At 36.8% G+C, this 25,904-nt stretch overlaps 1 protein-coding gene across 1 annotated transcript in view; it reads right to left on the bottom strand.

Annotated features, from left to right (window-relative positions):
* Positions 1-25,904, bottom strand: part of GRM1 (glutamate metabotropic receptor 1) — a 462,841-nt gene that overhangs the window by 283,235 nt on the left and 153,702 nt on the right. The window contains exon 5 of the mRNA XM_042985360.1: positions 16,882-17,131. Within this exon, the coding sequence (XP_042841294.1) occupies positions 16,882-17,131 (250 nt within the window). The remainder of the gene's footprint in view (positions 1-16,881; positions 17,132-25,904) is intronic.

Genomic DNA, 25,904 nt, shown 5'->3' with positions numbered 1-25,904 from the left:
CACTATCTATGGCAGTTATATATTTAAAAAAAAGTATTTCTTAAATAATAAGACTTGAATGTTGAAATTACTCTTTTGATCCATGGGCTGCAGAATGGATGTTGTATTAGCAGGCATGAAAACAATATTAATCTCATTGTACATCTCCAACAGAGCTCTTGGGTGACTAGGTGCATTGTCAGTGAGCAGTAATGTTTTGAAATAAGTCTTTCTTTTTTTCTGAGCAGTAGGTCTCAACATTAGGCTTAAAATATTCAGTAAACAATGTAGTAAACAGATGTGCTGCCATCCAGGCTTTGCTGTTCATATACAGGACAGAGGCAGAGTAGATTTAGCATAGTTCTTAAGGGCCCTAGGATTTTCAGAATGATCAATGAGCCTGGGCTTCAACTTCAAGTCACCAGCTGCATTAGCCCCTAATAAGAGAGTCAGCCTGTACTTTGAAGCTTTGAAGCCAAGCATTGACTTCTCTCTAGCTATGAAAGTCTTAGTTGGCATGTTGTTCCAATAGAAGACTGTTTCCTCTACACTGAAAATCTGTTGTTTAATGTAGCCACTTTCATTAATATCTTAGCTAGATCTTCTGGGTAACTTGTTGCACTACATTAGCACTTACTGCTTTGCGTTGTACTTTTATGTTATAAATAGGGTTTCTTTCTTTAAACCTCATCATGAACCTACCTCTGCTAGCTTCAAACTTTTCTTCTGCAGCTTTGTCACCTGCTAATCCTTCACAGAGTTGAAGAGAGTTAAGGCCTTACTCTGGGTTAGGCCTAGGGGAATGTTATAGCTGGTTTGATCTTCTATCTAGACTACGAAAACTTTCTCTACGTCAGCAATAAGCCTGCTTTCTTATTATTTGCGTGCTCACTGAAATAATATTTTTGATTTCCTTCAGGGATATTTACTTTGCACTCACAACTCAACTAACTGTTTGACACAAGAAGCTAAGCTTTTGGCTTGTCTCACTTTTGACATACTTACTAAGCCTAATCACTTCTAGCTTTTGACTGAAAGTAAAAGTCCTTTCATTTAAACACTGAGAGGCCATTGTAGGGTTCTCATTGGCTTAATTTTCAATATCAAGCCTTATTCCCTGTGTCTCAGGGTGGCCTAGGGACGTCTGCGGAAAGGGAGCAAGACAGGTGAATGGTTGGACAGTGGAGCAGTCAGAATACATACAACATTTGTCAATTAAGTTTGCTGTTAAAAACATAGAATTTATAGTGCTCCCTAACAATTACAATAGTCACATCAAAGGTTAATGATCACAGATCAGTATAACAAATATAATGACATTTAAAAGTTTGAAATATTGTGATACTTATCAAAATGTGACACAGAGACACAAAGTGAGCAAATCCTATTGGAAAATGATGCCGATAGACTTTCTTGATGCAAAGTTGCCACAGACCTTCAATTTGTATTTTAAAAAAAAGCAATATTTGCAAACTGCAATAAAATGAAGTAAAATAAAACAAGATATGCCTGTACTTTGTTACTGACACAATTTTTGCAATTCCAGCTCCCTTGAGTTTTTAGCTAAGTTTTCAACCCTTATAGGAATTTATTAGAGTGAATTTTAATACCTATATAATGTGCTACATTGGGTGACCGAGGAAGCAAAATTTATACCTGTTTATCTCCTCATTAGAGAGGAATGCCATACCCAGAAGCCCTTTAGGTCATACTTCCTAATTACTATGTAGTGTTTCGATCAATCCCCGAAGTGGCATCCTACATTTTGAAAAACTGTCTATGGTAATTTCTTTAAAAATGTTTTAATGTTTTTTATTTTTATTTTCCACAGAGACAGAGAGAGCACACCAGCGAGTGGGGAGGGGCAGAGAGAGAGGAGACACAGAATCTTAACAGGCTCCAGGCTCTAAGCTGTCAGCATAGAGCCTGAGGCAGGGCTCAAACTCATGAACCATGAAATCATGACCTGAGCTGAAGGCAGACACTTAACCGACTGAGCCACCCAGGTGCCCCTGTCTATGGTAATTTTTAGGGAATATACCTGTACAGGAAGAAAACTACTACTATGAACAAAAAAAGTGTGAAAAGGAATGTTCGGAGCACACGTTTTTGCTTTTGTTTTTGTTTTCAATCTTCAATGTTATTTTAAAAACATGTAGAAATCATACTCATCTCTAAAGCATATCAGATAAAGATATATGCTTCTCCCAAATATGAGAACACACCAGACATTGACCATAACTACAACTAGGACTCTGGGTAAGTATCTCGGGGAAAAAGTGTAAATTTCTTTTGTGCAATTGTCCATTTTTCACAGTATATAGCTCAAACTCTGGAATGAGAGTTTTAATGAGTTTTAATAGTCTCCAATGAGAAGAGGTTATTGAGTTTTACTCTCTGAAATATTTAGAGCAATAGTCCTTGATTATTTTACTATCCATTCAAAATACATAAAAGAGAAATGGGACAGGGTTAAGGTTGCCAAGAGGTAAGGGCTTTCCAGTAGGAAGAATCTTCATCCCAGAACACCCCTCTTCCCAACCCTTTCACTTCTTCTGGTCAGAACAAGGAATGAGCTCATATGAGAAAGAATGGTGGTCCAAAGGCAGTTGGGTGACATATTCAAAGTGCTGAAATAACAAGCTGTTGACCAAGAATCTTCTATCCAGCAAAAATGAAAGTGAAATAAAGATATTCCCAGATAAACAAACACTGAGTAAATTCATTACTAGCAGACCTACCCCCCAAAAAAATAAATAAAATAAATATTAACGGTAGTTCTTTAGGCTTAAAGCAAGTTACCCAAGATAGAAATTCAAACACACACACACACACACACACAGTGCACAAGTAAAGGTAGTTAAAGTAATTATAAAAAACAGTATAAATGTATATCTCTTCTTCTTTCTAACTTCAATGATTTAAAAAGCAACTTCATAAAACAATATGCATATAATTTTATGTGAGGACCAATAACACAAGGAAGTGTAATATGTTTGACAACAGCACAAAGATGGTGGGTAAGAACAAAGTTGTATCTGGTATGTCAATGACACCAGATGGTAACTTGCATCCATAGTGAAAAAAATGTAGAGAATCAAAAATGGTAAATCAGATGGAAAATGTAAAAATACCTTTGAATATATTTACTTTTCCCTAGTCAGTTTCTCTAATAGACATAACTTCTAAAGCAGTAATTATGACAATGCATTGCTGAGTTTCTAATATATGTAAATGTAATGTGTAACAATAGTACAAAAGGAAGAAAAAGGAAAGAGAGCTATATAAGAGTAATATATATTTGTATATCTCACTGAAGTTAAATTAGCATAAATTTGAAGTGGATTCATAAGTTAAGATTTATACAGTAAGCCCTTACCAAGCACTAGGAAAATAATGTTTAAAAAATATACTGAAAAAAAAAAGATTAAAAAAGCAATGGAACAAAAAGACACAAAACACTGGAAAGCAAAACGTAAATTAGTAGCAGTAACTCTATATTAATAATTACATTATGTGTGAAAGGATAAAACAGTACAATCAAAAGGTAGAGATTGTAAGTCTAGATTTTAAAAAGTAAGATCCAACTACATGTTGTCTAAGGAAATATTTTACATACAATACAAATATGTTGATAGTGAAAGGATGGAAAAAGAGATATAATGTAGATGGCAATCATTAAAAGGCTGGAGTAGCTATACTCTTATCAGGAATAAAAGCTTTAAAATAGTAAGTCACTTGATATAAAGAGGAATATTTTCTAATGAGAAAAGCATCAATATATCAGAAAGAGACAGCTATTATAAGCATATATACACCTAGCAAGAGAAACTTAAAATACATGAAACAAAAACTAAGTTAAAGGGAGAAAAAGACAGTTCAACAAAAATAATGGAGAGACAAAATATCAACAGGATATAGAAGACTTTAACAACAGTATGAAGAAACTACACCTTACAGGCATCTATGGAACCCTCAGCCCAACAACAATAAAATACAAATTCATCTCAAGTGCACTTGGAATATTCCCCAGAGCACAGCATATGATAGGCAATAAAACAAGGCTTATTAAATGTAAAAGGGATGAAGTCACATACAAACTATTCTTAATTATAATAAAATGACAAGAAGATGAGAAGCACAATATCTGAAATAAAAAATGCACATGATGGGATTAAGAACAGATTAAACACTGCCAAAAACAAAAACAAACAAACAAAAATCATGTATTCACAGTCATATCCATAGACAGGGTAGAAGATGAAGCAAAGAAAGAAAAGTGGGGGGAAAAAAAGACATATAATCTCCCTGTGCAAAAATATCAAGCAATCAAACATACATATAATTGGAGCCCAAGATAGAAAGAAAAGAATGATAAGGACAGAAATAATATTTGAGGAAATAGGGGTGCTTGGGTGGCTCAGTCAGTTAAGCATCCGACTCTTGATTTCAGCTCAGGTCATGATCTCATGGTTCGTGGGATCGAGCTCCACATCAGGCTCTGCACTGACAGCACAGAGCCTGCTTGGGATTCTCTCTCTCTCTCTTTCTCTGTCCCTCCCCTGCTCACGTTTGCTCTCTCTCTCACACACAAAGTAAATAAACTTAAGAAAATAATATTTGAGGAAATAATAGCCAATTATTTTCCAAATTTGATTTGAAAAAACTATGAACCCTTATATCTAAGAAATTTAATAAACCTCAGGTCAAATAAATAAAAGGAAAAACCACATCAAGGTTTATAATCAAATTGCTGAAAACAAGTGATAAAAAGACAGGCTTAAAACAGTAAGAGATTAAAAATACATATTCAAGGAACACAAAATCATAGCATATTTTTTATCAGAAGCTATGCAGGTCAAAAACATAATTGAGTAATATCTCTAAAGTATTGGGAGTTAAAAACAGGAACTATCAACCTAGAAGTCTATACCAGGTAAATGTTTTTTTTATTTTAATTAAGGTAAAATAAAAACATTATAGACAAAAAAAGTGAAGAGAATTTATTCAGCAGACCAGCCTCACAAGTAATGTTAAAGAAAATTCTTCAGAGAGAAGGAAAATAATCCAGAAGAAAATTTGGACCTACACAAAGAATGAAAAAGTAATTGCATAAGTAATTATGGAAGGTAGTTATTCTCATTTTTAGTTTCTTCAACAGACAATTGACTATTTAAAATAATAGTGTATTTTAGACATTAGAATAGAATTAGAAGTAAAATAATGAAACAATAGAGCACACATCAAAAGAGAGAAATAGAAATATATTACTATAAAGTTCTTATACTATATGTAATGTGGTATAATATTCTTAGAATATGGACATTAATAACTTAATGAAACTTATTATAAACCCTAAATAATTATTCATAAAATAATAAAGAATCCTAGCTAGTGAGTCAAAGGTAAAGGTGAATTGGAATGCTAAAATATTTAATTAATACACATGCTGGCACAAAAACAGACACATAGACCAATGGAATAGAATAGAAACCCCAGAACTAGACCCACAAACGTATGGCCAACTCATCTTTGACAAAGCAGGAAAGAACATCCAATGGAAAAAAGACAGTCTCTTTAACAAATGGTGCTGGGAGAACTGGACAGCAACATGCAGAAGGTTGAAACTAGACCACTTTCTCACACCATTCACAAAAATAAACTCAAAATGGATAAAGGACCTGAATGTGAGACAGGAAACCATCAAAACCTTAGAGGAGAAAGCAGGAAAAGACCTCTCTGACCTCAGCCATAGCAATCTCTTACTCGACACATCCCCAAAGGCAAGGGAATTAAAAGCAAAAGTGAATTACTGGGACCTAATGAAGATAAAAAGCTTCTGCACGGCAAAGGAAACAACCAACAAAACTAAAAGGCAACCAACGGAATGGGAAAAGATATTTGCAAATGACATATCGGACAAAGGGCTAGTATCCAAAATCTATAAAGAGCTCACCAAACTCCACACCCGAAAAACAAATAACCCAGTGAAGAAATGGGCAGAAAACATGAATAGACACTTCTCTAAAGAAGACATCCGGATGGCCAACAGGCACATGAAAAGATGTTCAACGTTGCTCCTCATCAGGGAAATACAAATCAAAACCACACTCAGATATCACCTCACTCCAGTCAGAGTGGCCAAAATGAACAAATGAGGAGACTATAGATGCTGGAGAGGATGTGGAGAAACGGGAACCCTCTTGCACTGTTGGTGGGAATGCAAATTGGTGCAGCCGCTCTGGAAAGCAGTGTGGAGGTTCCTCAGAAAATTAAAAATAGACCTCCCCTATGACCCAGCAATAGCACTGCTAGGAATTTATCCAAGGGATACAGGAGTACTGATGCATAGGGGCACTTGTACCCCAATGTGTATAGCGGCACTCTCAACAATAGCCAAATTATGGAAAGAGCTGAAATGTCCATCAACTGATGAATGGATAAAGAAATTGTGGTTTATATACACAATGGAATACTACGTGGCAATGAGAAAAAATGAAATATGGCCTTTTGTAGCAATGTGGATGGAACTGGAGAGTGTGATGCTAAGTGAAATAAGCCATACAGAGAAAGACAGATACCATATGGTTTCACTCTTATGTGGATCCTGAGAAACTTAAGAGAAACCCATGGGGGAGGGGAAGGAAAAAAAAAAAAAAAGAGGTTAGAGTGGGAGAGAGCCAAAGCATAAGAGACTGTTAAAAACTGAGAACAAACTGAGGGTTGATGGGGGGTGGGAGGGAGGGGAGGGTGGGTGATGGGTATTGAGGAGGGCACCTTTGGGATGAGCAATGGGTGTTGTATGGAAACCAATTTGACAATAAATTTCATATATTAAAAAAAAAATACACATGCATATATGCTCATTTATTTTCAACAAATATCAGGCTATTTTAATGGAGAAATGATAGTCTTTTCAACAGAACAGTTCTGGAACAACTGGATATTTTTACTTAAAAAAAACATATATGAAACTTAACAACATATATGTTGTTATGTCACAACATATATGAAAATTAACTTCAAATATATAACTTAATCATATATCTAAACATAGAAAGAAACATTATAAAATTTAGACAAAAATGTTTGTGACTTTGGAGTAGGTAAAGCTATTTTTGATAAAACACAATAAACATAAATCATAAAAGAAGAAATTGATAACTGGACTTTTAAATTTTAAAACATTCTATCTTCCAAAGATACTGTTAACAAAATTTAATTTTCAGACACATACTTAGCAAAAATATATGCTATATATGTTTATTATAAATGATTTGGGTCCAGGGGCATCTGGGTGGCTCAGTCAGTTGAGCATCCGACTTCGGCTCAGGTCATGATCTCACGTTTCGTGAGTTCGAGCCTCACATCGGGCTCTGTGCTGACAGCTCAGAGCCTAGAGCCTGCTTTGGATTCTGTGTCTTCCTCTCTCTCTGCCCCTCCCCCACTTGTTCTCTGTCTTTCTCTGCCTCTCAAAAATAAAGAAACATAACAAAAAAATAAAATAAATGATTTGGGTCCAGAAATTATAAAGAACTTTCTACAACTTTGCAATAAAACAACCAACCTGATGACAAAATGCACTTACAGATCTACAAAAGATTTCACCAAAAGAGATATTAAAATGGCAAATAAGCACATAAAAATGTTCAACATCATTAGTCATTATGAAAATGCAAATTAAAACCACAAAGAGATGCCACTGCACACCCACCAGAATAGCTAAAAGTGAAAAGACTGACAATACTATTTTGGTGAAGATGTAAAGGAATTAGAACTCTCATACACCACTGGGGGAACTGCAAAATGGTACATCCACTTTGGAAAATAGTTTGCCAGTTTCTTGTAAAGCAATCTATAAAGTTAAATACAGACTTACCATGTGACCCATAATCTCACCCTTAGATATTTCTTTAAGAGAATTAAATAGATATATCCACACAAAGACTTATACGTGAATGTCCATAAATGCATTATGCATTATAGTCGAAACTGGGAAAGATCCAAATGTTCATCAAAAGGAGAATGGATCAGCAAATTGAAGCACATCCATGCCATGGAATACTACTCAGCAATAAAGAAGCTATGCAAACGTACAACACCATGGGTGTATCTCAAAAGCACTTTGCCAATTAAAATAAGTCAGACATAAAAGACTACATTCCATATGATTTTCTGTATACAATGTTCTAGAAAAGGCAAAAGTGTAATGACAGAAAGCAGATGAGTAATTGCCTGTGTACAGAGGTTGGAAAGGAATGCTTGCCAAGGGACATTAGGAAATGTTTTTCTGTGATGGAAATATTCTATATCATGATTTATATAGTTATGATGCTTATACAGAGTTACAAGAATCATCAAATGAAACACTTAAAGTTGGTGAATTTCAATAAGGCTGATTTGAAATGTACATACTCCTCCATCTATCCCTGGGCATATTGAATTAGAATTGAAGGGGGGTGGAGCCCAGGAACTGATGGTTTTAGGGTTTTTGATATAGGCAGCCAAGCAGCTGACAAGCACCTAAATCATCAGCACCCAACTCTACAATTAGCAAGAAATGGTAGTTCATTGTTCATCCCTGGGCAACCCTAGACTCAGAGATGACTGGACTAATCTGCCACTTGTGTAAATGTTTCCTACTCTGCATCTTGATCAGTCAGAAAACTAGGACATGACTCTGCTTTTTACAGGTCAGGTCAATAGGCCAGTTTGGGCAGGAATACAGGAAATAGAGCTGAAAATAGTGTTTACTACTATTACTACCACTCCTACTGTCAATATTACTATTATTTACTACTCTCCTCATGTATCTTTACTTTTGAAAGAAAATCTTGAAGCCAAATAAATTTAAGAAATTTAAAAAAAACAGAGCTAAAGTGTCAAAATAACAGGCAAAAAAGTTAAAATTTTCATTCCATTTTCCCTTTCAAATATGTCCTGAGAGGGGCGCCTGGGTGGCTCAGTCGGTTAAGCGTCCGACTTCAGCTCAGGTCATGATCTCGTGGTCCCCTGAGTTCGAGCCCCGCGTCGGGCTCTGTGCTGACCGCTCAGAGCCTGGAGCCTGTTTCGGATTCTGTGTCTCCCCCTCTTTCTGACGCTCTGTCTGTCTCTCTCTGTCTCAAAATAAATAAACGTTAAAAAAAAATTAACTATGTCCTGAGAGCAACTCAGTTATTGTGAATGCCACCAGAGTGTGAAGCATGGGGTGTAGGCTTCAGAAGGTAGTGGTTCTGAAACTTAACTCATCTTCAGTCTTTACAACAAGAAGAAGATCCAAAGTCTCTCACCAAGAAATTGTATTGACGGTTTGTGGTAGGATCCAGGAATGTGCATTTTTAAGTGCGCATATTGTTTCTGTTGTGCAGCCAGCTTGGGAAGAAACTATCATGTTTCCACAAAATGTATTAATATAAAATCCCTGCTGTCTTTGATCAGCCTCAAACATAAACTTGACTAAATTATGACTTCTTTTTCCTCCATTCAAATTGAGCCAGTGCCGTATAGATACAGAGGGCAACATAAACCCTTCAGTGTTTCTAGTACTCTAAAGGCAAGGAAAGACCAAGATGTTAGTCATTCAGTTTTTAGAAGTCCATTATCCGAAACATGGAAATAGGTATTGGTGTAAAGGAAGGGTTAAGCACAATGCAAATCAGTCACCCAAATATTGTGAAAATCCTAAGCATTTCTGTGGCTGAGATCTATGCTCACAATACTTGTCAATATCCTCCTACAAATAATGTTTAATCTCCAGAGTACTCTAAACTAAATCCCCTCTCCTTCCCTCGAATATATTTCTCACAGTCTTTTTCTAACAGTGTAATCTTCCACAAAGCTCTCATTAATCTGCATGTGGAGGAGGAATGTTTTAAGAAAGGGATTGCCTGTCAGCCGGTTAGCAATCATTTTCTGCCCTTGGGAACTTACAGAAGGCCAGGTTATGTATCTATAAGTTGGGACCATCACACATCAGAAAATGCTCATCAGCTTTGCCAGCCTCTTGATTATAATCCATTTTGGTGGAGGTCATGCTTCACTGAAAGTTCACATTTACTTTATAATATATAACCTTTATAATTTTGTCTGAAGGCTAAAAACTTCAGATATCCCCCCCCCATTTTTTCCATAATGGAAAGATAGGATCTAAAATAACTCATTTCTCATAAAAAAAAAAATAAGTGTGTGAAACATAACACCATGGTATATCATCTTGTTTCAAGGGTATAAAGGTCACTTTTCCAAATATGTGTTTAGGTTCTAGAAGAAAAAGACAAAAACATTACCTTATATTTAAAAAAAAAAAAAAAAGAAAAATTACTTCTTTTGTTTTAAAATGAAGCAATAGCCATCTTTCCAGATAAAGCAAGTGCTCCTTTCAAGACATTTTTTTAATGTGCTTAAGGTTGTTGTGCTTTCAACTCAAAAATCATGGTGTCAATGTTTTCATGGATCAAGTTTTAGAAGGAATTTCTCTTCAAAGACAAATATTGGAAAGTGGGTCTAGTGGGTTAGAAGACAAGAGTTGAGAGAGATGATAGATAAAACAGTGCCCACCAATAAGGGGTAAGCATTTGAAATGTAAGGACTCTATACTTAATAGTTTGATTGGCCAGGATATAGTAGGGAGAGGGGGCAAAATGAAAGGTTATTGGCTTAATTACCTTTATTGGATATTTCTTTTGTAGAGTGGATAAGTTAGAAGATGAGGCCATAATCCAATAAAAGGGGCTAGGAAATATATAATTAAATATGGCATATCCAATATATCTAATCATGTATTTAATCAGAGGCTCCTAACAAGATAGAATGTAAATCTACTGTAAAGGCTTCCCAAGATGAGGAAAACAGGGTGGAAAATGTCAACACCTGGCATACAACTAAAGCCAGAAAGCTCTCACTCATCCCCTGAGAAGAGTGTGTCTTTAGGTCCCCACAAGAGATCTACCACTGACACTCAGCTATAGTTTAACAGGCAAGTAGGCATTTTGTAATTAGAAAAATACAACTTAATGGGGTGCCTGGGTGACTCAAGTCGGTTAAGCATCTGACTTTAGCTCATGAACTCTCGGTTCATGGGTTCAAGCCCTGAGTTGGGCTCTGTGCTAACAGCTCAGAACCTGGAGCCTACTTCGGATTCTGGGTCTCCCTCTATCTCTTTCATTCCCCATGCGCACTGTCCATCTGTCTGTCTGTCTGTCTGTCTCTCTCTCTCTCTCTCTCTCTTTCTCTCAAAAATAAGATTTTTAAAAATTTTTATTTTTTTAGAAAATTGTATTTTTAAAGAAAAATACAACCTAAGAGACAAGCAAAAATGAGTTGTAATTTTACAGATGAATTCTAGAGGCTGAGGCTGACTGAAGAAGAACGTCAAACCTTACCATGCTAGATAAAACATACTGATCCTGGAATAGGAAAGGAAAAGCAAGGGCCACACAATGAAACCACTTGCTTTCTCTCTGACTCCCCATGATTTCTGGCACAGTTGAGTTTTTACCACACCAAAACACCTTTTAGGCTTGATGGGAAAATTAACAAGCATACAAAACCTGTCAACTTTGAGGAGGTTATAATTTGATATTTATGTATCTATATGATTTATGGTATTATAGTAAGTTTGAATCTTGTCTCCACCACTTATTAAATTTAGGAATTTGGTATAGTTGTTTAACCTCTCTACCTTTCAAATCAACCTTTCAGGGTTGTTGTGAAGACTGGAGATATTAAATATTAATAGCCTAGTACATACCAAACACTCAATAAATGGTAGCTCTTATGTGTTCATACACATGAACCATGCTCACTTTCACTTTCTTCAAATAAAGGAACAAAAAATAGAAATTAGAACAAATCAGCCAGTTAACAATTACAGTTTTAATAATTATCACTTAAGATTTCAGTGAAATATCGCCCACTTGTTCCAAATTGGCTTCTATGTAAGTATAGTTCCATAGATACAGACTGTGTGCAAAGAGAATTAGACTGTGGAGTCTCATGTTATGATAAAAAATAATGAGCTTGAAAAGAATAGCCCCTTTATTGAATTATCACATAAAACCTTTAATACTGGGAGAGGAAAAAAATTAAAAGAAATAGATAATAATTAGAAATGTAAAATTTTCTTACAGAGATACTTCAGTTCATTTTCCAAGAAGGTGAATTTAAACAATAAAATAAATTTCTAGAAGAGAGAGCAAACTAAGAGGAAACTAAGGTTAATGCTAATATCTCTTAAACACAACAATGACAACTTGACAGTGTATAATTTAGTGATTAAGAGCATGAATTCTGAAGTCAAACTGCCTAGGTTCAAATCCCAGCTCTAGATTTGCAGCACTTTTTGACAACTTTCCTACTTCTCCATACATCAGAGCAGGAATAATACTAGTACATTTCTCATTATAGTGTTATCATAATTAAATGAGTTAATGTATGCAAAGTGCTTAGAATAGCGCCTGTCATATAGTAGGTCCTAAACAAATGTGATTATCATCATCACCATCATCATTAGAGTTACAGCTATGGTCAGCACAATTCTGAGAATCATCTCAAAAGAGGCGATTTCATAGAGCCAAGATGGAACATTTCTTTAGTGTAATGATTAACTTGTGGTTAGTTAACTTACTTGGTGACAATATTCTGCCAATTTGTCTAAAGTCAAAGGTTTGATTATCTTGTAGGCTGCATTGATTATCTGCTGGCTGCATTCCATGACCACGTGAAGACACTAATACTGACCAGCTGTATTCAACAAATTCTCCTGGTTTTAATAAAGGTTACAGGTAAGAAAATGTAAACTGATTAATCTAAATTCATGAATAATTTTAGAAAAAATTAATGTACAAATATATTCCTATTGATCATAGTTTTGTCACATGGTCTTAATATAAGTTGTTAATTTTGTAGGAAAAAATAGACTCAGAGACAAAAAGTAACTTAAACAAGATCACATGATTACTTGGTGTCAGGGCTAGAACTCTCAGCCCCTATTTCTTTTTGTTTCATTTTTCCATTATTCTATATTCATTAAATATAGAATGCTCTTATGATCTTTGAGAACTTCCTATTTAAAAAATTCTATTTCTGTCATTACAGTTTATTATGCCATTATGGAAAACAGTTTCAATGACAGAATGTGGGATTTTAAGACCATCATAAGACTTTCTTATGAGAAAAATGAAAAGCCATTTTGAGGTATTGAGCACAGAAAGAGAGATATTACCTGACTTAATTTTTTTATTATTTACTTTTTTTCCTTTTTTCAACTTGTTTTATTTTGTATTTTTTTTTTAATTTACATCCAAATTAGTTAGCACCTAGTGCAACAATGATTTCAGGAGCAGATTCTTTAACGCCCCTTACCCATTTAGCCCATCCACCCTCCCACAACCCCTCCAGTGACACTCAGTTTGTTCTCCATATTTATGAGTCTCTTCTGTTTTGTCCCCCTCCCTGTTTTTATATTATTTTTGTTTCCCTTCCCTTATGTTCATCTGTTTTGTCTCTTGAAGTCCTCATATGAGTGAAGTCATATGCTTTTTGTCTTTCTCTGACTGACTAATTTCACTTAGCATAATACCCTTCAGTTCCATCCATGTAGTTGCAAATGGCAAGATTTCATTCTTGTTGATTGCTAAGTAATACTCCATTATATATATATATATATATATATATATATATATATACATACATATACGCCACATCTTCTTTATCCATTCATCCATCGATGGACATTTGGGCTCTTTCCATACCTTGGCTATTGTTGATAGTGCTGCTATACACATGGGGGTGCATGTGTCCCTTTGAAACAGCACACCTCTATCCCGTGGATAAAATGCCTAGTATTGCAATTGCTGGGTCATAGGGTAGTTCTATTTTTAGTTTGTTGAGGAACCTCCATACTGTTTTCCAGAGTGTCTGCACCAGCTTGCATTTCCACTGACTTAATTTTTTAAAAGATCACTTTGCCTTAAGAACAGATGATGGAGAAGGGCAGGGATCAATTAGGAGGTTATCACCATAATCCAGATGAGGGATGATGGTGCCTTGGACTGGGATGGTAGCAATGAGAATGGCAGTAATTTGTCAAAGTCTGGATATGCTTGGATGGTAGCACTACAACATTTCCTTTTATGTTGGATGTGAAACATGAGAGAAAAGGGGGGTCATGAAGGCAAGAGAATATAAATCTTCATTCAGGAAGTTCTAATGCTTTTAACTAAATACCTTTTGCTGCAGTCTAAGCCATGACTTACTCATCCTCACCTCTATGCAAAGAGGTCCATCACCATCTTTGGTGATTCTGGAGGCAGCCAGAATCATACTATGTGCTGTGAAAAATACTGAACAATGGCTCCTGACCTCAAAGGAGTTTATCATTTAGTAAATGAACTCCTCTCCAAATAGAAGAGAGATATATTTAACAACACTGCAAATGTAGCCAGAAGTTGCACTTGATGTTAAACTGTAACCCTTCCGGGCACGCCTGCACAAATGAGAGAACCAAGCCCACCAAATGTCCATCTGGGATAGAATGTATTCCTCAGGAAGTGGAAGAATCAAACATCTGAAGGGAAAGCTAATTCTAGGTATGGTGTGGTGTTCCTGCTTGCCTTGGCTCCCTGTTCAGCTCCCTATGGACTCATGTATGAATTCCTATCTCTTCCAGGAAGGGAGAGAACTGTGAACAAAGAATAGAAAGGGCTATTTTCCCCCAAGTCCTCTAAGATATGAGAGTAACAGCCAATACTACTCTGATAGATGTCCATAGAATATAGCCCAGAAAGGCAGAGAAGCACCAAGTGTGTCAGGCTTTGGCATCTCAAGGACTCCATGCATCCTTGGCAATAACCACCGGTGCAGGGAACAGCATCCTCAGAAGCTCAGGTGTTCATTGTCGTCATGATTCCCTATGATGTGTCATTAGCACCCAGCAGAGATAGGGCAGATAGACAGAGGAATAAAAGAGGTAGATATCACATGTAACTGACCTTTTCACAAGCAAGCATCTGAGAGACTCAGAAATACTTGTCTGAACTCAGCTATTATTAGCAGGTAAGCAAGAGTCAGAGAGGTAAGTTTATATTGTCATCTTTGTTCAGCTTTAAAATAATGATGAAAGGGGCGCCTGGGTGGCTCAGTCAGTTACGTGTCCAACTTTGGCTCAGGTCATGATCTCCCAGTTCGTGGATTTGAGCCCCACGTGGGGCTCTGTGCTGACAGTTCAGAGCCTGGAGCCTGCTTCGGATTCTGTCTCGCTCTCTCTGTGCCTCCCCCACTTGTGCTCTCCCTCTATCTCAAAGTTAATAAACATTAAAAAAATTATGATGGGATGAGTTCTTTACACTCCAGGTACTCACTGCAACATTTTATATAATTATATTTCACAATTAGGCAGTCTGTATACCCCAAGGCTCACATATTTGCCACATCTGTTTAAAGTACCCAGAAATCAGGTAGATAGCCTCTTCATGGATGTTAAAGAGAATGAATTCTGGAAAAACAGACAACTGTTCTTTTGAAAAGGGTAAACATGAGAATATTTTTAAGACAAGTGTCCTTCATAAAAGCAGTCATTTTACAAAATCAATAAAAAGAACAAATCTGTATGTCCTGGTACACATATTACCAACCTTATTTTGTATAACACTTCAACAATGCTGCCTTCCTCCCTTTCACTCATAAAGGAAATAATATTCCATTTTTAAACACTCTTTTTTTTAAGACTTGCTAAGTGGCTTCACACAACTGCATCATGTTGAAGAAGCCAAAGTGACATTTTGTGGCACTGTGCCAATTTTACTCAAATTTAATAATTTTTTCTTAATCTTGAATTATATTTGACCTTAATTCCATTTCTCCTCATGAGAGAGTATTTGTTTGTTTGTTTATTTATTTAGTTGTATTTATATCCTACCTTCTTTTCAAAAGTCTCCGGTACCTCTAGTTCCAGATAATGATGAGATTAGTGTTACTACTATTATGGCATTTAACACGTCAAGGACAGAAGGAAAGGTCTGGTGGGGATGTATGTCCAAACCATTACTACTCGGCGTCCTAGAGAAGAGGGTCAGTGGTTGAGGTACTTCAGTAGGTGAGATATAGATTATATTCTAGCCAGTAGAGGAGATGAGAGGAGAAAAGGGAATCTGGAAGATGAATGTGACAGAGTCAGGGATCAGTGGAGGCTTTCCCTTATGTAAATTCAGTAGGTTCCTTGGAAAAATTAAGCAGTTGCTTTGTGCAATATTTTTAGTAGGCAAATTAAACAAGACACCTGTTAGGTCAAAACCCTATGAAAAATACAATGACACTGAAAATCTATTCCCACAAAAGTGCATATCATATGATCCAGAAAGAAGAGCAGAGGTTTTGGAAGCCACCACCTACTGTCTCAGGAGTCACATGCTGAAAGCATCACTCAGCCATCCCACGCATGCAAAAGAGCACATTGTCAGGTTCCACGGTTCAGCTGCATTTAGCCAGCCCTTCAAATTTCCTATCTTAATATATATTTCTATTTTCACTGCTACCCCTCCTCCACCAATACCCCATTAAGGCTTCCATGCTTTTTGAAGACATAAGCATGTGTGTGGTTTAGGGAGCTGGGGGTTGGGAAGGGCCAGAAGCAACTAAAAAGAATAATTCTCCAGAATAAAACATTCTGGCAACAACTTCCCATCTTTTTCTGAAGTAGTCTCATCATCTTGTCATTGACTGCCCTGCTCTTGTCTAGCAGGAAAATGACAATAGCCCTATTCTCCATGAGCTCTAGAGCAAAGGTTCAGCCCAGAAGACCCTGTCTGGAGCCAGGATGTCCAGATTTATGAGAGCAAGTATATGTGAGCCAAAGTGTATGTGGGGGGGGGGGTGTAAGAAAGAGAGACAGAGATTGAGATTTACCTTCCAATGAGGGAGAACTCTCCCACAACACCCAGGCGCCGCATGGCACTCAGGAGGCCTCGGACAGTCATGCCTTCGCAGAAGCAGACAACCACTCTGGCCTTGGGAAGCCTCTCCCGAAGCTTGCGCAGGAGTCGGTCAAAGCTCTTTTCCCCAGCATTGCTGTAGATTTTGTCTGAGTGGGCGATGCAGAGGCCTTCCTGGGCAGCCAGCTCTTTGAAAGCATCCATTCCGCTCTCCCCATAATTCCCTGTCCAGAAACAACCAGCAGATGTTCAAGACAACCTGGCAGCACAGCAGTTACAAGCTTGAATAAAGGCTCATTAGTTGCAAGGAACGGAGAGGACAGACTTGCCAAATAATTTGTAAATATAACTGGAACTGAAGGAAGATCTGGATGGATTCAAGAGAGTAATCAACTGTAATCAAACTATCAACTATGAAAATAATGAGAAACTATCTAACCGGGCATCCACGGTGAAACAAGTTTTGAGAAATAAAGGACTACTGCCCTATTTTACAACAGCAATCAGTAATGGTTGTCACAGATTTTAGCAATGTGGGAAAGATCACCATGTTGGGGTAAGAGGTCAACCAGCACAAGGAGAAGCCCTGTTTATTTGAGGGCTCACTTCTCTGGCTTCCAGTTAAGAGGCAGACACTCATGGTGACAGCAAACCCTGAAGAGTAAGAAAAACGAATGGAACACTTGGCCAGGTCAGAATAAGTAGACAAGACCTAGCTGCATGGTTTAGTCAAAATCCACCATCCTCTGTTGAAGTGATAGGATGATGGGAGATTTGGCCTTATTTAACTATCATTCTAAGATAAAATGTACTTGAAGAACTCATAGAAATCAATGAAATAAAACAAATACCACCTTGTGCCAGTTTCCCATTTCTCTATTTCACTGCTGATTCTAGCCCCCACCTTAGTGTCCTCTGTACCTCTACCCGCTTTCCCCAAGTTTGGGCATTTCGACACCTGTGTAGATGATCCAAAACCACACCCTCCAAGTTTCTCAACCCCCTCCATCCAACGATATTTTCTATAACCCTCTTACCTCCATGGTCACACTTTGACCTTGTTGTCACGAATGTTTCCAATATCTCTGAATATAGATGTCAAACATCCCAGTCTCTGTTTATACCCTCTTATCTTTCAAGCTCATATATTCTGCTACCCCTACTCCAACATTTCTTCAACTTTATGAAAACCTCAAATCCATTGACTTCCCAATCTTTCTTTCCATCCTCCCTCTCCTTTGCCTCTTAGCCCATCTCATATCTTAAAGGAGTGATTATAAGGATAGGCTGTTTCCTCATAATCCTTATAATCCTCATAATCACTCCCTTACAAATTCCTTAACTCCTTTGTGTCCTCCTGACAAACCTCAATGCTAGTTAAAACAAACCATTCACCTATTCCATGTCTCCACTTGAGGACCTAAGTATGCCTGGAAAAAATTCAAAATCTTGATGACTGGTCTTATTAAAAATTCATAAGCATTCACACCAAAAGGGGCATTTAATATTGCAAGAAAATTATACTACATCTCCTCAATAAATAAAATCTCCTAGTCCCTAACATGATAATTTCATCCTTACTCTTCCCTCCTTAAATCTCCAAACTATTGGCCCCACCTCTGACCCTCATCTCAGCTGGGATCTTCATTTCATATTTCAATAAGAACACAGAAACAATCCAACAAAAACTAACTCAGCCACACATCACAACATCTACAAAGTTTTCTTTGTTGGCACTCATTTCTCTGGCATTTCTCCTGCTGCAAATTTGAAGTGTTTCCATCTTAGGATAGAGCCAACTCTTACTCAGAAATACTAGGTCTCATTGCTTTTTGTCTATTCAAGAACTTTATCCTGCAATTGTCCCTTCTCTTTGCTAAAAATCAACTATTTCCTTCTACTGGTGTCAGTAAAAAATAAAAACTAAAAATTTTTGGACTCTTTTTCCCACTTGAGTTACTATCTCATTTGCCACTCCTACTCACAACCTAGGTCTGTGTGTTTGCCTCAGCATCTGCCATGCTCTCCTTTATCACCCTTCCCATAACCTCAGAATCTTCTCTTGTCAAGGTCACCAAAAAATTCCCTGTTGCCTATTTTATGATCTGTTCTGTCTTCGTCTTTATTTACCACCAAGGTGCATTCAACAGCTGGCCACACCCTCCATGATATCCTCTCAGTATCAGTCTCTGTAATGCATCCTTTCATGATTTACTCACCACTTACTGACTACTCCTTGATGAGCAGAGGATTTTCCTCCTCTGCTCAGCCTAGAATATTGTCATGCCAGGACCTGGTCACATTCAGTCACATTCCTTCAAACAGCATTTGAATATTATGGATAAATCCCAAATGTAGGTCTGCAGACCAGACTCCCCTTTGGAGCAAAAGATAGTACACTCAATTGTACCCTTGATATATCCACTTATAGACATGTTAAAGTTAACATATTTGAAATAGAATATTTTCCCTCTCCACCTTGTAAATCTGCTCTTTCCAGGCATCTGCTGTTAGTAACTAATGCCATTGCCCACCACACTGCTCAATAACAAAGTTTAGGAACTCTTGATTTCTAGCTTTCTCCCATGTTCCAGATCCATTCCACAGACTGTTCTAAAACATTTCTAAGCTAGTCTCCTCCATTTCAACCTCAGCCATCCTAAACCAAGTGTCTTAGGTCAGGTTCCCTAAAAGCAGAGCTGAGATGAAGCTTCTTGTTCAAGTTACTTATTGAGAAGAAGAGGAGCTAGAGAATCAGGGAAGGACAGGTCAGGAATCCTAAGCAGGAATGTCATCTCAGCTACTGATAAGCTTCAGTATGATTCCACAAAAAAGCGTTACAGCAAAAACTGTAGCACAAAGTTAGCCCCACCTTTAGGCAACAGGACCCCTTTGCCACTCGGTCATTGGCTAAGTTCCATAAGAAGGGAGGGGAGTTGTAGCCTCCCAGGAAGGAGTCGGCCAAGATTTATAAAAGCTTACTTTCATAGTAGCTGGGAGATTGGTGTACAAGGCAGCTACATGTAATCTGGACAGGCCATTAACAGCCTCCTCTATTCCAAGTAACTGTCAGTTCTTGCCTTCACAACTATCCTATCCTCTGATTGGTCTCCTTGCGTCTATTCTTGTTCCCAATGATTCATTCCACCCCTAATAAACAGAGTGATGAGTTAAGGTATAAATCAGATTATATCACTTCTCTTCAAAAAGCTTCAATCACTTTCCAGCATACTTAGAATGATACCAGAACTCCCTCTCCCGAACTACCAGCCCTTTACATGGACTGAGCCTTCCAACTTCTCCACTCTCATCTCTGCTCACTTCCCCTCTCCCACCTTCTCTAGACCATAGCCTTCTTTCTCTCCTTGGAATACTGCAAACTCACTCATGCCTCTATATTACCTGTTTCCATCACCTGAAAAGATAATTTTCTACAGATGTTCTTATCAACCTTTCTCAATATAAATGTCATCCCTTCTGAAAAACTTTTCCTGATCAGTTATCTTAAAGAAACCTCCCAGTAAATCCTGTTCATGTCCCTTGATTTTATCTTATAACCTATATTTGACACTTTTTCTTGTTAATTTTTCTCTTCCCTCTAGAATATAAGCTCCATGAGAACGCCTCTTTGTGCCTCACCCAATGATGTATCCCTAATACTGAGAACAGTTCTAGACACTTAATAAACGGTAAAAGTGCATTTGTTCTAACAGCACAATACAAAAAGGAACAAAGGTTGTAAATAAGCAACTTGAAAAAAATAAGCAAAAGTGGGTGATAAGCATATGAAAAAAATTACTGGCTCTCATTAATTATCAAGACAGTGCCACTAAAACAAGATATTTTTTCACCTATCAGATTGCCAGAATTACAAAAATTAATAATATTTAATGTTGACAAGACACGAATACATTTACTTTTGGTGAAAGCAGTTCAAACTTTTGGCAGACAATTTGGTAGTAGTTTTCAAATATTTTTGAGGTAAATATCAATATTCAATATATACATTATATAATAAATACATTAATGGTTAAATACATCTATAGTTAAGTCAAAATAATTTAAAAGAATAGTATTATCCCCCCCCCCCGGCAAAAAAGGACATAGGACTTAAAGTTCAACATCTATAAAAGTTTCATGGGCACTGTAATAAAACCTAATGAGTTTCCTATATTGTTGAAAAGGAAGCTTTCTCATTTCCTTTTTCATAAGATTAAATTATCAGCTAATGTATTTTCCTTTAAATTTAACCATCTTTAGTGGCATAGTCCAGTCCATTGAAGCCCAAATGGAAGGACTGATGCATCACAAAATCCTCAGCTCCATGGACTGTGGAAACACATCATGGCTCATACAAGAGGCATTGACTGATTGTAAGCATGAAAACTAACTGGCAAGTGGACACTCATTTGTCTACAGAAGAGGGTTTGAGAAAGGATATCAGATGCCACTTTCCCATAGTAAATACACATTCAAGAATCTACAAGGTACACAAATACCACTAGCCAAGTCTCTTAGGAAAAGCACTAACATCAGTTTGTCAGAAGATGTTGTTACAAGGGCAATAACTTCATTGCTAAAGTGCCTTGCTTGGATTTCAATTACAGAAAACTATTTCATTCCCTTCTTAAAATACATGCAGATTAACTGAACAGGAATTTTTCAGGTATTCAAATAACAAAATCTTTGTTTTCTAAATCTAGTAAAGACCTTAGATATACTCTAAACCCCTCAGGTTACAGACAAGGAGATTGAACCACAGACGCTCAATGGCTCACCAATGAGCATGAAGCTTATTGTGTTAGAACTAGAGCAGTTCTGAATGACTTGACTCCTAGGTTACTGCTCATTTTTCTTAATAGCAAAAGTCATTTAAATGTGCATGTTTTCATAATCAAAAAAAAGTCTGCATAGGTCAATTGGTTTCATAAAATATTTGTGCCATTTTCTGTATTCATATTTTCTTGCTCACAGACCAATCATTCATTATAGAAATTGATAGCTGAATATCATGCATTGGGCCATGTTTAAACTGCCTGTTTTTCTCATTGTACCTAGAAGTCTCCAAAGTAGCACATAAATTTCCATGAGAAGAGTTCTAATATAGGAAAAACAACAATAATAACTTGTACTTTTATAAATCTTTATACTTTAAAATTTGAATTCATAAACATTATCTTCCTTGACTCTTAGAACAACAGCCCTATTGTACTCATTATATTGATAATAGTACTAGATGCAAAGACCGTAAAAAATGGGACAAAAATTCCTACAGGAAGTTTAAAATCATGTTACTTTCACTTAGCAACAGAACTAATGACATGACATGGACAAGCGTAAGTATCTAATAGAGGTGCTATGGATTAGGAATCAGGAAATCCCACCTAAAGAATGTGCCACTTGTTGGAAAGGATATGGAGAAAAGGGAACCTTTGTATTCCATTGCTGGGAATACAAATTGGCATAGCCATTAGGAAAACAGTATGAGGTTCTTTAACACATTCTGAATAGAACTACCATATGATCCAGCAAGACCATTGCTAAGTATTTATTTAAAGGAAGTAAAATCATTATTTCAAGGAGATATCTGCACTTCTATATTCATGGCAGCAGTATTCACAACAGCCAAGGTATGAAAACAACCTAAGTTTCCATCAGTGGATGAAAGCAAAACGAAAATGTGGTCGAGATATATGATGGAATATTACCCATAAATAAAAGGAAATCCTGCCATTTGCAACAACATGGCTGAACCTGGAGGACGTTATCCTAAGTGAAATAAGCCAGACATAGAAAGACAAACACTACAGGATCTTACTTATATGTAGAATCTGAAAGAGCCAAACCCATAGAGCCAGAGAGTAGAATAGTCGTTACCAAGGGTGGAAGAGTGGAAAAAATGAGAAGATATTGGTCAAAGGGTACAAACATTCAGTTTTGAAATGAGTGAGCCCATATGTAGTTAATGATATTTATTATATACTTGAAATTTGCTAAAAGAACAGATCTTAAATGATCTTACCATCAGACACACACACACAAACACACACACACACACACACACACACACACACAGACATGTAACTATGTGAGGTAATGGTTGGCTGTGTGAATTAACTTGATTGTGGTAATCATTTCACAATGTATATGTCTATCAAACCATTACATAGTAAACCTTAAATATCTGCAGTTTTATTTGTCAATTATACCTCAAGAAAACTGGGGGCACCTTTATTCTGTGTCTTAAAATATGAATAGATTTTCAACAGATAGAAAGAAAACTGGAGGACAGGTCTTCTTTGCCTCTCTCCCAGGTTATGAGCAAACAATGCCAGACTGAAACTAAAACACCCAGCACTGAGCCCACCTCTGCCTCCTCTCCCCCTTCCATTCTGCCGCACAGGCCTCCTCTTGCCTTCCCTGGTTTTGAAGAACTTATCTAGATAGTTCTGTGTGCAACCCTAAAAGGAGCTGTGAGTGTATAAAGAACTGACTCTAAACAAAACTCTCAAAAAATAAAGGGCTATGTAATTGTAAACACTTAGACTTGGTAGAGAGCGGTAAATTTTCATTCAATTAGCAAATAGTTTATTGAACTCTCAACTCAAAAATTTTCTTGGGCTCTACACTTAAAGAGTTGCCAAGAAATACTGGACATTGACTCTTCCTTCAATTTGATGAATATTTACTACGTGTCTGGCACTGTGCTACACATCTTAGCATTTCATTAATTCATCACAACTCATAAAAAAAGTTTTACAGAGGAGGGCATAGAAGCTGTATAATGTTAAGTAACTTGTTCAAGGTCAACAGTGGTGGATCTAGGATTTCACATCTAACTCGGAACTTCTTGCTTATCACCATCCCTTCACACTGCCTCCTACATGAACTTATACATAGTGTGAGAGTATGACACAACCACACAAAATATAGCAGCAGTAATAAGTTATAAATGCTTCATGGGAAATGAAAAATAGCATAATACCAAATCTCGGAATAAGAAAACAGAGATGATCAGAGAATGCCTCTTTGAAAAGTAGAAATGAAACTGGGCTTTGAAGAACGTAAGCAAGAGAGTGGCATTCAGGGTGAATGGGAGCAAATGAGAAACCACAAAAAAGATTTTTAGAGGCAAAGAGTAGAGAAGTCCCACTGGAGCAGAAGGCTCATGGTTTATAGAACTACACTCTGTATAACAGATCCCTAGAAGCATCTGGCATACCACTACAAGATTGCAACATGGAAATGTGCTATATGGTACTGTGTTGTAACAGATTTTATAACAGACTTTATCACTGTTATAATGTTGCCTAAATCCTAGAGAGTGAGCGAGAAAGGGAAGAGTGGCATCTGACAAAGCCCATAAAATATAATAATAAAATATGTTGAAAACCTTAATTCCTATCTTATGTGACAAAATAAACTGCAGAGTAAATCAAGATTTTCCATAAAACGAAGCTTCTAAATAGAACCTAAGGGGAAGATATATGAGAGAGAACATGGGGTTTACAAAGAAATTCCCATTGTTTGAAAAGTAATGTAAAATTTTAAATATAACAGAACTAAACATTATTGTCTATACAGAGCAGAGTTTTAAAAGGTACTGAAAATGGGGGTAAAAAATAGAACTATCTCAGGAGAGAAAAAATAATCATTATAACTCTGAGTTTTCTAAGCTACATATGATTTTAAAGTTATATATGATTATCCAACCAGATCAACAGACATTCATTCATAAAAGATTGATTTCTAGTGATTTGATAGCTAAATTTCATTGAGCAAGCAAGCTATAAAACAAAATTGTGTTGGATTTCATAATGCCTTGTATGAACTGCCACCATGGCAAAAAGTAGGCAAAGAAGACTAGTCCTTACATTGGTCATTTTTTTTCTTCTACTCTTCAAATTAACTGGGGACATATTTAAGATACAATCTCAGCTCCATTTGGCGGCTATACTCACATTTCGGCCATTATATTGAACCAAGTTCAAGCCCTGTTATTACACCTTCATAAATTATCCTGGTCAAACAAATACATTCAACACAGCTCATTCCTATGTATTTATACATCAGTTATATGAGCAGAAACATTCATACAGGGAAAATACATAGATATTTCTTCACTTCCCTTAATGAAAAAAATGCTTTTGTTTTGAAAGATCCATCAGTATCATGCTTTAGACTTCCTTAATCCCTGCTCTATTTCATGCTTATACCTTACAAACCTCTTTTGGTATTCCATAGTCGTAGCAGGCTCCCAGATGATGAAACCCCTTCGTTTGTGAACTAGTCCCTGTCTGACAGCTTGAAAACTTAACGACTTTGCCTCCTGGGACATCTTGGGCAAGTAGGATAATGACCCATTTTTAAAAGAATTATGAAGAAATTTGTTTTCACAGCACCTTCTGGGAACCTATTACAATATTCAATAATTATCACTATCAGGAAATTCTTCTTTTTGATGTAAATTCCTTACAGTGAAATCTAAGTTCATTCCCTGTTCGTTTTTAGTGAAGAAAGATACCAGCTGGTATGAATTTGGTTTTTTGTTTTGTTTTGTTTTGTTTTGTTGTGTTTTTTTGAAATCTTTCTGGAAGCCACAATTCAGTTTTCTCTTCTCCCAGAAAAACAGTCCCTGTTACTTCCACCTTTCCTGACAACCTTTTAATTTGTCTGGTTCTCCCACTTCAAACCTAAAAAATGTTATGGCTCCCTTGCCTCCATCCCGATACCTGCAGGCAGCATTATGGGTCTGGCCAATCAGAGTCAGAGGAAGGTGAGTCATCAGCTACATTAGGGGCAGTAAGGGAATTTATATGCAAGGTCAGTGAAGGAACTGCCTCACACAAAGCATTCAAAGGAAAAAGGGATCACTTTTATGAGCAATTTCCCAGCCTGACCCCCAACAACCACAGTTTGGGCAGGTATAGTTATAGCACCCAAGTGGAAGAAGGAAATTTATCAAAAAGTGACTGTCATCTCTATGCAATAGGATGG

The sequence above is a fragment of the Panthera tigris genome, chromosome B2, assembly GCF_018350195.1.
Source record: "Panthera tigris isolate Pti1 chromosome B2, P.tigris_Pti1_mat1.1, whole genome shotgun sequence".
NCBI classification, from domain to species: Eukaryota; Metazoa; Chordata; class Mammalia; order Carnivora; family Felidae; genus Panthera; species Panthera tigris.
The sequence above is the reverse complement of the archived record's forward strand: the minus strand, read 5'-3'. Positions and strand labels throughout refer to the sequence as shown.